The following is a 13,523-nucleotide window of genomic DNA, read 5'->3' as shown; positions in this document are numbered from 1 at the left end:
TTTGGGTTCTAACAGGCAGGTCTTTGAGGTTGGCTTCTCCTTGTAGCATTTTAATTCCCAAGGTGAAGAGAATGGAAGAGAACTCAGCTTTGGTTTCCTTGATTTGGTCAGTAGAGCGGGGCTGGGTTTCTGACAAGGGGAGGGAGGTGCACATCTGGAATGATGGATGGAATCAGGTGGAAGGCTGTGTTTAGTTTGTTCCATCAGGTTATGTATAGGAAAGACTTAATGAGGTGATTACCGACCAGCCATTCCTTACTGAAATGTTCACTGGGCCAAAATTCTTAAACATCGTCTCAAATGGAAATAAAACAATAAATATGTTAGCTATCAAAAAATAAAAGGCTAGTCATGCTGTAACGCACAATGTTTATGAACCTACAAAAGACGGAATCTTTTTCAAGCTTTATTTTTTTAAATACACCTTAGACTTAAATCCTGAGTGCTCATTATTTCCTATCACGTTGGTCCTATATTTTTACATTTATTTTTATTTTTTTAGTGCAAACAAGCATCTCATTCATCTCCTTGCATCTGTTCTACATATTTTACTCACACCAATCTACAGTTTTATTTACTGGGTACCCAGCATGCACTAGGGCCCCTGCTTATTCCTATGATAAATAGACACAGACCTGTCTCCATGGGAACATGGTAGATGTTGTCTCCGTCAAAAATTCTAAGAAACGGGCTTGAGTTAAGCATCATTATTAATGCACAGCATGGTTCGGGAAAGAGGTGCTTGAGCGAGGAGGTGTTCAAAGGACTGGAAATACCCTGGGGATTGGACACCTGAACCAGCAAGCATGGATAAGTCCCTAAAGCTGGAGGATACAGGTGTGGATGCTGTGTGGATGCTGTGGGCTGGGAAGCCTCAGCTGCATCTGTTTAGTTGAAACCTGTGTGTGTGTGATGAGGAGGAGGAAGGAGGAGGAAGTTGAGAATGCCCTAGGAGACAGTGAGCCAAAGTGTGGAGGGCTTTGTGTACCGTCCTGGGAAGTTTGGCCTGAGTCTCTATAATGACATGACCACAACTGTGTTCTCAAAGAGGAGGATAACAGAAGGGACTGGCTTTATTAAATACTTTTCCGGTCAGGCTCAGCTGTGCTCAGGCTCTCTGCCATGATGTGTCCAAAAAGAACACCCTAGCTGCTTTTCTGCAGGAAACCAATCGTTCTTGATTTCACCCAGGTACACACTGAATATCCTGGAAGATATCGGAGGTGGTCAGAAGGTCAATGATGACATTATCGTCAACTGGGTGAACACGACATTGAAGGAGGCGCAGAAAAGCTCATCCATCGCTAGCTTCAAGGTAATGGCCGGTCTCCTCTTCTGCTCCTTTTGTTTTCATTACACGTTGAGTGGACTTCAGGGCCAGGGCTTTGATGCTCAAGCTAGATTTCCTTAAGTGATCTTCTTTAATGTTCACAGCCATTTCACTGATGGATTTCTCATCACTTTTCCTTTAATGGCTAATTTTTAAGACCTGTTCTTTTAAGCACCCCATTGTAGGCTCTGCTCTTTGGAAGCACTATAAAACACAGTGCTGTTAAATAGATTTCTCAGCTCGAGTCCAGACAAACCACACCAAACCAACACTGTTCCACATGGAGAGGTTTAATAGAATGACAAGAAAGGGGTTGGGTGGAGAAAAGAGAAGAAGAGAGAGAACAAAGGGGAGGGGGGCTCGGTCTTTTATGGAGTAGTGACATCATTTGCTTCCAGGTGGAGGTGGGTTTCTGGATTCCCAGGTGTATCCTGGGAATGCTTGGCTGTTTCCATGGCAATGAAAGTGCCAGGTGTGTGAATGGCACCATTGCTGGGGGTAGGAGCTGTCCTAATGCCAACACACAGGAATCCATTTTTTAAAATGTGCACACTAGTTCAGAGTTTCTTACATTACAGCAGTAAAGTGTAAAAGACAAATAGATATCTTGTGTGATTTTTTTTGGGGGGGGATGTGTACTTCATTCCAATCCTATTTTGGTTAATAATACCATTATACGTTATCAGATGTATTAACTTGGCTGTGTGTTTTCGAGAGTCTTTCTCAAGGATCTGGACACTTGGTCCATATTGTGATGATGTACATACTTAAGTGTTGGTAATTTAAGGTCAGGATTTTGTGGAGAGGGACCTCTCCCACCCACAGGAAGGAGACGAAAATTAAAGTTTCTTCTGCCCAAGAAGGGCAAAGGCAGAGCTAGGTAGGCCAGTGCCAAGAACTCCATCAGCTGTGAGCTCAACTTGTGTATGGGACACTCCTACCCCCACCTCACCCCAAGCCTTTCGCTCTGCACAGGTAGGAGTGAACGCTAGTGACTGAAGTGAACAGATATTTCCAGAAAGACATTTGGAAAGGCAGCAGGAAAGAGCCAAGTCAAAGCCTTCATGGCTACTTCTGCATTCCGAGTCCTAGGGGCTCTTCTCTCTGAGTTTGTCTTCACGGCTTTCCTGATTTTTGTAAGGAAAGAAGCTAAAGCTTAGGAAACGTTTGGGGTCACAGCACTGTTCTCTTAAGTGAGGGGAAAAGTGCCTTTACTTGAGGCCGCAGGGCCCCGGGTCACTCAGCCATTGCTATGAACTGAGCTGGTCACCGTTGACATGTGTGAAGCTCTGAGTGACAATGATGAGACATGCACATTAGACACCCACACCACAAACATGACCGCTCCGTAAGTCTATAGATTTGTTAGCTTGGTGGAGCCACCTGTGGTGTCCATGTGCTTCAAAGCACGAGGAATACATACAGTGCCATGTGTCAATTCCAAAATAAGCTTTGAAAGGTAAAGCTTTTATAAAAGGAAAAACAAAAGAGAAAGATGTTCCTGGGGTCTGTGGTAACAAGAAAAGGCTGAGCAAAATGTGTTCGTTACTGTCATTGTGCTTAATCCCACTGTGGCTGCTGCCATCTCCATGGAAACCTTGAGATTCCCCCCAAGTTCCTCAGAGAAAGAGCATCTGTTGTGACCCAGTCTACCAGAAGCCACAACGGTCTCCTACCACTCACTGTAGGATGCTAAATGTGCTTTTCTTGCACAAAGCAGGGGTTTTCTGACATCGTTGCTTTCTTCTTTTCTGTCTTGTCTAATGGTAAGAAGAGCAACCTACCCACTTTCCTTGAAGTGGACAGAGGAACTGTAGAATATGTTGCTAAACTCTCCCTTTTTTTCTCTATGGAGGACCCAAGGATCAGTACCAGCCTTCCGGTTCTGGATCTCATTGATGCCATTCAGCCAGGTTCCATAAACTATGACCTGCTAAAGACAGAAAACCTTGACGATGAAGAGAAACTCAACAATGCAAAGTATGTAAATCAACTTCGGGAGGGGGTGAGAGAGGGGGGCACAGGCACCAACTTCGCAGTTACAGAATCTGATGTTTGTGCCTTAAACAAACGCTTTATCTCTGCTGTAAATGGGTTTTCTTCTCGCGGTTTATTGCAGTTTCGTCATCAGTTTAGGTGTGGGACAGTGGCTGTTTCAGATTTCTTGTGTTAGGATAGAGCCAAACGAAACCTGGAGTAGTTTCATAAGCAATAAGCAAGGCTATATATACTGTTATAAAACTAGTTTCTTAATCCTAATCTATAGATTTGAAAACTAAAGTTTGGTGTGAAAAGTCCAAATATAAGAACTTCACTGGCAAATATCCACAGGTTGAGTAGGCAGGACAGTGTTCTGTGTCACTAGCAGAGTCAAATGTCACCTGTCCTGCCAAATGAGCCAGCAGACTATAGTCTCCAGATATGGCCCATTGTATGCATCTTTAAATAAGATTTATTGGATTGAAGTCATTCATTTACAAAGGAGCTTCTCTGCTTGAACAGCTGTGTTCAGAAGTTGCAATAAAAACTCAAGGTAGTGTGTATCTGGGCTTCACTTGATCTTAGCTAAAAGACCAAGACATGATGCTTTCTGGCCTCTTATTTCAAAGTTTACCGACTGTTGCTCTGCAGAGACACCTTTCTTAGATTAATTCCTACTAACTTCCCAGGGATGCCATAATAAAGAACCACACAAATTGGGTGATTTAAAACAACAGAGATGTATTCTTTCATAATCAGAAAAACTAGAAAACAACTGACGTCACAGCTGGTGGATGTCTAGAGCTCTGAGGCAGATTCTCCTAGGCTCTGCCCCAAATTCCATGATGGCCAGCAAACCTTTGAATTCACTGGTTTATAAGCATAATTCTAATCAATGCTCCACCCACAGTATGTCTGTGACTTCACGTGGCTGCGTTTCCATCTGTGTCACCTCCTTGACAAGGACACAAGCCATACTGGACCCATTGCAGCCTGACTTTATCTTATGACATCTGCAGGAGCTGTATTCCCAAAATAAGGTCTCCAGACAGAGATTTGGGAGTGCAGAACTTCCCCATATCTTTCTGGGTAAGGGGTACATCCCGACCCCTTATAAGTCTGGAATTCACCCGTTTTAAAATCCCAGTAGTGCCCCTTTCTCTGCAGTCAGCTTTGGAAAACAGGTCCTTTGTCCAAATGTGCTCTCCAAGTGAGAATAGTCAGCATAGTCTACTGGAGAGAAGTTATAGTCAAGCCGTGGGGATGTAGTGTGATCAGTTTATCTAAGGGGAACTGGCAAGATGACAGGGAAGGAAGAAAATGGGGAATGTGGCTCTTTGGAGCAAATAACTTCTAAGCTGAGCTTCTCAGCAAAGAAAAGTAAGCTATCAGGAAACAGACAGAGAAGACAGAAATTCTAGACAGAAGAGCACCATGAAAGCAGAAAGAAAACAACAAAATAACCGTAAACGTTTGAAACTAGCCAAGCCCGGGACCCATGTGTGCAGTTTAAGGGACTTAACAAGGTCACACTATTTTTAATATGCACAGGGGAGACATTAGAGTCTGGCTTCAGAAACCAGGCTCCTGTTTGTTACCCTTCAAGGACAAGACACAGAATTCTTTCAAAACTGCTTAGGGCTTGGGACAGAGTAGAACATACTCTATTATGCATTAGGCCCTGCATTAATTTCTTGCATTGAAAACAAAAACACAAACAAAGGATCTTTTTAAAGAAAAGAGTTTGAAGAGCTTGGCAGTAAAATATCTGCTTTGCAGACAGATCTGGGTATGGTGGCCTGGAGTAATCCCCCTGCCTGGGTGACAAAGCCAGGCAGATATATGGAACTCATTGGCTAGTCAACTGTGGTCAACATGGTGAATTTCAGGCCAGTGTAAAACACTGTCCAGAAAACCTAAAATAGATAATAAAATGTGGGCAGAGCCTGAAGAACAACATAAAAAGTTGTCCTCTGCCTTCACATATACTCATACAACACACACACCATGAAACAAAGGGAAATAAATGTGGGGAAAAAGTCCACCAAGTGCTAAGAATCGATTTTGAGACAAGATTATGTCTGGGGTTGAGGGTTGGGTTGGGATCTTTTTTGTTTAATACACACAGATTTTCACGAAGCTTTTCCTATGTGTTTTATGATAGAAATATTCATGTTCTTCATTAGTAATTAGTATAGAGGAAGTTATTGAGAGATGGACAAGAGGAAGAATGGGTGGTGCTCTTAAATTAATGTGGTCACTAAAGTAAGGCTAAGTTCTTTTGGAGACCAGGAGTCTGAGGTGGGGCCCTGGGTGGAGGGGTGGGTGAATGTGTGGAGTAACCACAGTAAAGGGTTACAGAGAATGAGGGAACAAAAGAACCGACAGGCAACAGTGTAAAACAGCCATGACTAACAGGATTCTGTGATGTGTAGAACTCTGAGGCTCCTGTGTGTCTGTGATGATTTCATTTGAAGAACAGAACATAAAATGCCAACTATTCAGACTGCAGTGCACTCTAAGTACAATAAAATCTGTACGTGGAACAAGAAACTGTACACCCAGGTGTTATGCACGACAAACTGTTGTACGTGCTGTTTCCTTATCTTTCTATAGTTGGAACACAGTCCATGGAGTGTTTGTTCTAGCAGCTTGCACTTAATTCCTGGACTTTTCCTGCCACACTCTGAACCCCATATTTCTCCTATGGGTCTCAAAAGCAGCAGCAGAGAGCCTGGAGAGACAGCTCAACTGCCGACGTGCCTGCTACCCAAACACAGGATCTGAGTGGAGGTGCCCAGCACCCACGCTCAGCGTCATAGGTGGTCATGCACACCTAAGATTCTAATGCTGGGGAAAAGGCAGGAGACTCCCTGGAGTGCTGCCTAGACAAATTACTGAGTTCACTGAGGTTCAGGGAGAGATTTTGCCTCAAAAAATAAGGTCAAAACTGACTGAGGAAGAACCCAGTGCTGACCTCTGACCTCTGACCTCTACACACACACACATACATATGCATATGTTTCAGTCACCAGGAGACCAGGGACTCACTGACATCTCAGAGGGAGCTTACTAAGTCAGGATTTGTTGGTCCATGTGGGCAGATGGGGTTGTCAGACTCTGCCCTCACTGAGGGTGCTGTGCCTATGCTCCTAGGGGACCTTCCTCAGTGACTGCTTTTGCGTTTCTTCTCTCTTTCAGGTACGCCATTTCAATGGCCAGAAAAATTGGAGCAAGGGTGTATGCTCTTCCAGAAGACCTGGTTGAAGTGAACCCCAAAATGGTCATGACAGTGTTTGCTTGCCTCATGGGGAAAGGGATGAAGAGGGTGTAAGTCTCAGACGAGTGAGCCAGAAAGTGACACAGTCAACCCTGAGGGTCAGGTCAGCACGTGGTGCTCCCAGGATACAGAGGACCATTCAAGCCATTCCAAAGTCTTGAACCTTGGAGACATTATCTGAAATTCGCATATTTGTTCTGCCAAGTAGCTTCTGCTGTAGTTATCAATATGTGCTTCTCTTTTGTGTTTTTTTCCCCTTCAGAAGATCTACTTGCCTACAGATTTTTTTTTATTTTTTGAAATTCTTCTAGGAAAAAAAAAAAGAATTAAAAAGATGCTCAGCTCCCAGCCCCCATGCCCTTGCTTTCACTAGTAGTCAAGCAGATAAACTACAGTGTTCTTAAGGGCCACCTGATCTCTTGAGCCAGTCTGATCTAGCTGCTTTTTGCCTTGTTCAGACTGAGGACCTGGCTCATCAAATTTGCCTTAAGTAAAGCCTGTCACTAGAGGCCAACACTGATGGTCACAGCCCCTCCTTGCATCTCCTTCTCTCAGCCCGTCTCCCTGTGAGTTTGCTCCATTCCCCTTAGAACCATACCTACTCTGTGGTCCCCGTTTTTTACCAGTCTCATCGCTAGGCAACTGGAGTATCTGCCCAATCAGTCAAGCTCCCAAGAATCTCTGGGAGACTGCAAAACTGGGGGTTAAAAGAAAGTGTAACAGAGTAAAACCACTAGGGGGCAGCATGGTGGGACCACAAAGCACCTACCCTTCTGAGCGTTTCCTCAAGCATTTAACTCCACTCCTTAGAGAGCTGCTTATTGTGATGTTGACAAAATGTCTGACGACAGTTGACAGCGATCCTGCTCAACTTCATCTCCTTTTAGACCTCGGCATATTTGATTGTCGCCAGGACATATTACCAATACTCACTTTGTTGGTACTACAAAACCTTTTTGTCACCCTGAAGCTCCTGGAGGCAGAGGGGGGTTGCTATGTGCCAATAATCTATGCCCCTGCCTCACCCAAATGCTTGCACGGGCACATACACATATGTAGCTGGATATCAAGAGTGCCGTGTTGAGTGGGAACTGCCTGGAATTCAAAACAAACACACAAAGAAGGAACAGTGTGAATTTGAATAGCTCCCACTAGATAAGCAGTTTCCATGAGAAGTTACCAAAAGCTAAAAATCCACAGGGCACTGTGAAGCAAAGCTAGACTCTCTCTGCATTAGTGAAAGGCTTACTCCCACATAACGGAACTTAGCAGTCTCTCAAAGCAGTGGAAATGCAGGCCTTAGCTTCATCCCCTGACAGTGGGCTCAGGAAACCAGTAAATGATTCTTTCCAGCTCCCGACCAGTATTCCCACTGCATCTGAATGCAAAGTGTTTGGCTGTGACTTTGGTCCGAACTTCATGTAGCCTCAGATGATGTTTGCGCATCTATCTCCATGAAGGAAGGATATTATTGCCTTAATGGAAAATGAAGATAAATCATGTTTAAAAAATATCCTTCCAAATAAAATGTTTTAATTCTGGCTGTTTCTGCATATGTTTAAAGGTTGTTCTCAGCTCACTAGCACAGAGCATGTAATACCCGAGAAACTATATAAGGGCTATGGGAGGCTTCTATACAAGAGAACGTGCAAGGAACTTGCAGGACCCCACACAACTGTGGGCATGGAGTAAGTGGAACAGCGAGGAGGAACGTTTCCGCTGAAAACTGACAGACACATTGCCATTAGTGGCATGAAGGAAGTTGAAACAAGAATTGTTCAAAATGCTTTGAACCCAGTCATGAAGCTCAGACTTGGAGACTGATAAAGATGACTGCTCGCATGAACTGAGAAAATGTGCTTTGAGTCTGTAACATCTGGGGCCTCCTGTTCCTCTGGGCTGGATCTCATTGTCGCAGGGACGGATGTGCTGATGGGGAGGAATAGGGATCTAGTCTGCAGTAACCAGCTCCTTCTAGTCCAGACCGCTGCGACAACAGAAATTTGCCATCCATGTGGTGTGTGGCTCTGCCCCGACACACCGAGAAGATCCATGGCTATACGGTGTGGCTAGGAAACCGAGCTTTGCCTCTAAAACGTGTGCCCAGCCTTACCACTGGGTAAGGTGAAAGTGCCCTTTCTGAATGCATTTTCAGCTCCTGTATGTATGAACACAGTGTCTGTCTGTGTTCCATGCACGGGAAGAAGCTAGCAACACCATAGACTGCAGCTATAGGTTTTATGCATAATCACACAGAATAAAGGTAGGTAAGCTCTACCAAGGAAGAAGAACCATTATGGATGGGAGACAAGGTACTCAGTAGCCCAAGGAATGGGAGTATTCCAAATTTAGATAGCTATGGTTACGTTTCACGTGGGCAAACAGAGCAGGGCATGAGAAATTGAACGGCACCCAAGGATCTACAGTTGGCAAAAGCCACTCTTTTCCCTCCTTAAAGAACTGTAGTAGCAGCCACTCCTTTCCCCTATCCCATGCTAGAGATGCGCTCGGAAGCTACCAGACCACCAGAGCCAGCTGAGTTCTGTCCACCTATTAGTAAAACAGAATTGGCACAGCGGGTATTTACAGTAGGGGAACAGTCAGCTTCCACCCTTGGGGCGGTTCCTCAATGCTCTGCCCAGTTACCAACGACCCTTACCATTTATTTTGTGTTGTAGGAATATTTGTGCACCCATCACATGCATCCCAAAGTGTGTTATTCCCTATCTCACCCTCTTCTACTAAGCAACCTAACCGTAACACCCTCAGAGATGGATCCACACCCTCACGTAGGATCCAGCTCACCTTTTCAATTGGTACCTTGGGTTGTGTCTCTGTCCAAGCTGGGTTTGACCCATAGCTTGTGGATGTTTAGATTGTCTCACTCTTTTTGCCCCAGGAAATAAGGCCAGAGTGAATAATAGTATTACCCACTTCTTGAGCATAGATTTAATTTTAATCGAATGGGTACCTATTTCTGACCGATCCAGTTCATTACATACTGGTGGAATAAAATGGAGATTCTTTTAAGTTCCCTGAAATTATGTTACATAGAACCTGGGACAAATAGTTGAGCCAGTCCCAACTTCTCCCTTTTGTACCTAAAGATATTCATACAGCAAAGAGTTGACACATACACATACATGCATGTGCACACAGCTAAAATGAAGTGCAGACTTCAATAAAGATGTAGCAAAACTATGAAGTATTATGGGAATTCAAATCTCAGTCCTGAATGAAGTATCCGCATACATTTGTCGGGGTCCTTGGGTCTGATGAATGAGAAACAGGCAGGAACACTGACTACTTCTTTGTGTTGGCCATTGCCCCTACAAAACCACACACATTTCCTTAGTAAGAGCGTGGAAACTATTCCAGTTGTGACACTAGTTACTAGCAATGTTTACGGACCGTGCTGAACACTGAACAGGCAGACGTGATTACAAGGAAGGATATGAAATGGACCTACCAGGAAAAGTCTCAGTGTAGAGTGGTTTGCTGTCTGCCTGGAAGTTAGGACTCTGGAGTCCACATGATGCAATGGTTGGATTAGGTGACTTACAAAGTCCCAGCCAGCTTACTGATTGTACCCATGCAGACATGCATGTACCAAGCACACATGCTTGTCAAAGCTGTCCCAGGGGCACAATATCAGCCTCTTTCGTAGGCTGTGTGAACACTTTGGCCACATAAACTAGTCTATGCCACACTGTGCTTAGTGCCTGAAACACACAACACATGTTCATGTGCCTCCAGTGTCCCTGAGACACCTGCAGTGTCCTTGGGCCCACCTACCTCCAGTCACTGTATCTACTACCCCAACCTTTATTCTTACCCATACCACAAGAAGGCACACAGCCTTGGAATAAAGGCTAGCCATGTTCTCTTATAAACCTGACATTGTTTTAGCCAATGAGGCTCGGCAGTTCCCAAATCCAGAAAGACAGTTGGATGTGACCAATCCTTTTGTGAAATCAGTCACTATTCAGAGTTCCTCAATAAAATTCTGGTAACAGAAATCACTTCCCTATCCTTCTGGTAACAATAGCTCTTTGATGCAACATCCTTTCTTCCTATTTCTGAAAGACAGAGTTTACATAGATATTTACACCTTTTCATTGATTTCTCCATTTATTGCCTCAGTGTGCTAGCATCTTTGGTACAGAGAGGTTCTCTGCCTGCCAAAAAAGAATGTAAACACCAATGCAGCTACAAATCCTTTGATCCACAATGGTGTGCTGCCTGCAAGATATGCTAGGGCAGTGGTGGCACAAAGCTTGTGACAGTAACCAACCAATATCTGACTTGCCTGAAAACCCACTGCACAAGATGGAACCTGTACCTGACACTCACTGCTTTGAATGACCTGAGACTGGTTAGCCCAGGGACCTATGGTAAAATGGAAATCTACTGTTCTACTAAAATAACAAGCAATAAAATGACTCCTAATGACATTCTGCTATACTCATAGATCAGTGCCTAGCTCAGTCATCATCAGAGAAGCTTTTTCAACAGTAGATAGGAACAAATACAGAGACTTACAGCCAGACAATATGTAGAGAGTGAAGGATTTGGAACAGCCATCCCTAAATGGAATGTCTCGAATGCTTCCCTTCAGAGCAAAGAGACCCCTACAGAAGAGGAGGTGTCTTAGGGTTTCTATTTCTGCACAAAACATCATGACCAAGAAGGAAATTGGGGAGGAAGGAGTTTATTTAGCTTATACTTCCACATTGCTTGTTCATCACCAAAGGAAGTCAGGACTGGAACTCAAGCAGGTCAGGAAGCAGGAGCTGATGCAGAGGCCATGGGGGAATGTTACTTACTGGCTTGCTTCTGCTGGTTTTCTCAGCTTGCTTTCTTATAGAACCCAGGTCTACCAGCCCAGAGATGGCACCACCCACAATAGCCTGGGCCCTCCCCCCTTGATCACTAGTTGAGAAAATGCCTTACAGCTGGATCTCATGGAGGCATCTCCTCAACTGAGGCTCCTTTCTCTGTGATAACTCCAGCTTGTGTCAAGTTGACACAAAACCAGCCAGTATAGGAGGCAAAAAGGAATATAAGAGCCAGAAGTAATGGAGGACACCAAGGAAACAAGGTTCTCTAAACCATCAGGATCAATGAACTTATGAATTCACAGAGTCTGAGGCAATATGCACGGGGCCTTTGAGTATATATTATGGTTTTTAACTTAGTGAAACTCTTGAGTGTGCAGATGAATGGGTCTCTATGTTTCTGTTTCTTCCATCTTTTCTTGGGCTCTTTCTGTCTGTTGTTTGTCCTATTCCGATGTGTCAGTTTTCATTTTATTTATTCTATTTCATTTTGTCTTACTTTGTCATTATGCCTCAGAAGGCTGTTGTTCCCCAGTGAGAGACAGGAAGACGGTAGATCCAGATACGAGGGGGGATGGGGAGGAACTGAAAAGATTAAAGGGATGGGATACCGCAATCCAGATGTATTATGTTAAACAAAAATCTATTTTTCATATGACAGGAAAAAGAATGTAATGAAGCTGGGGGCTGGGGATACCATGAGGGACACAAGCATGGGCAATCTAGTTTATGCACACTTGCTGGCCACAATCCAGAGACAAGAAGGCAAGAGGGTGATAATTCTTATATTATCTGACGTCTGAAATTGGAAGAACTCCATTTAAATAAGTAGCTTGGTTGATAGAGAACCATCGCACATTATTTTCGGATAGAAATCTTTAGAAAACTACAATGCTATCAAATATTTCTTTCTGAAGCTCTATGGAATCTGATAAAAAATTGAAAGACTTTATAGACAGCTACAACAAAAGCACACTGTTTATGTTCTGTTCCAATTATGTTCCAGTTAAGGGACACTTGGAAGATGTTTAAAATTTTGGGTCTCAGCCATCCCCTAGACCTAATGAATCAGCACCTGCATTTTCCAAGATTTCCCACTTGATTCATGACTTGGTTTAAGGTTTCTCCAAGAGATTCACTTGCTGGAAATGTGATTAATTTCCAAGGTCATATGTCAAAGTCATCTGGAGGTAGGGTCTTTGGGAGGTATGGTGGTTTGAATAGAAAATGATCTCCATAGGCTCAAGGAAGTGACACTATTATGAGGTGTGGCCTTGTTGGAAGATGTTCCTCACTGCGGGGTGGGCTTTGAGTTCTCAAATATTCATGCCAGGTCATTCACTCACTGTTGTCTGATGAACCAGATGTAGAACTCTAAGCTCCTCCTCCAGTACCATGTCTGACTGCCATGCTTCCTGCCATGAGGATAATAGACTAAACTGCTGAACTGTAAGCCAGACCCAATTAAATGTTTACCTTTGTATGAGTTGCCATGGTCATGGTAACTCTTCACAGCCACAAAACCCTAACTAAAACAGAAGGTGTCTTGTCCACTAGGGAGTCTACCCTCATATAGAGATCAATTGACTCAGAGATTACTGGGATATAGTAAAAAAAAAATAGCTTTTACTATAAAACAAAATAAAACCAATCAAGCTCTCTTGGTCATGCTTACTCAATCTCATGGGGTCTTGTGTCACCTTGAAGACCCTCAGCAGAGGTAGCCCCCTGCCCTTGATCATTCAGACTCCATAAATATAAAAAATAAAAGTATATTATCTGTGAATTGTCAAGGCTGTGGCATTCAAGTACAACCATGGAGAACGAACTGAGACGTTTCATACTTTCATCAAAGCTTGAAGAAACACTAAGAAGAATGGAGGTCTTATTAAAGATGTACAGTTGATAGGGAACAAAATCAGCCAGAATTAAATGCCACCTTTCCACGTACACTGAGCTTGAAGTCTGAAAGTGTCCTTCCATTTTCCACCATCAGAACTTGTTTGAGACAGAGTACCGCTTCCCTCTGTTCCTACAGCCTCCACCACTCAGCATTGCCTTTTGGTGTTCTCCTTCCCATAGCCCCTCTCTTACT

General features: G+C 43.8%; 1 protein-coding gene across 1 annotated transcript in view; it reads left to right on the top strand.

Annotated features, from left to right (window-relative positions):
- LCP1 (lymphocyte cytosolic protein 1) overlaps positions 1–8,059 on the top strand; it is a 55,433-nt gene extending 47,374 nt beyond the window's left edge. The window contains exons 14-16 of the mRNA XM_080925889.1: positions 1,192–1,315; positions 3,186–3,310; positions 6,512–8,059. Of these exons, the coding sequence (XP_080782015.1) occupies positions 1,192–1,315; positions 3,186–3,310; positions 6,512–6,644 (382 nt within the window). The 3' untranslated portion in view covers positions 6,645–8,059. The remainder of the gene's footprint in view (positions 1–1,191; positions 1,316–3,185; positions 3,311–6,511) is intronic.
- The last annotated feature ends 5,464 nt before the right edge of the window (positions 8,060–13,523 follow it).

This window comes from Micromys minutus (genome assembly GCF_963924665.1).
Source record: "Micromys minutus genome assembly, chromosome: 12".
NCBI classification, from domain to species: domain Eukaryota; kingdom Metazoa; phylum Chordata; class Mammalia; order Rodentia; family Muridae; genus Micromys; species Micromys minutus.
This window is presented reverse-complemented; position numbering and strand designations above follow the sequence as displayed.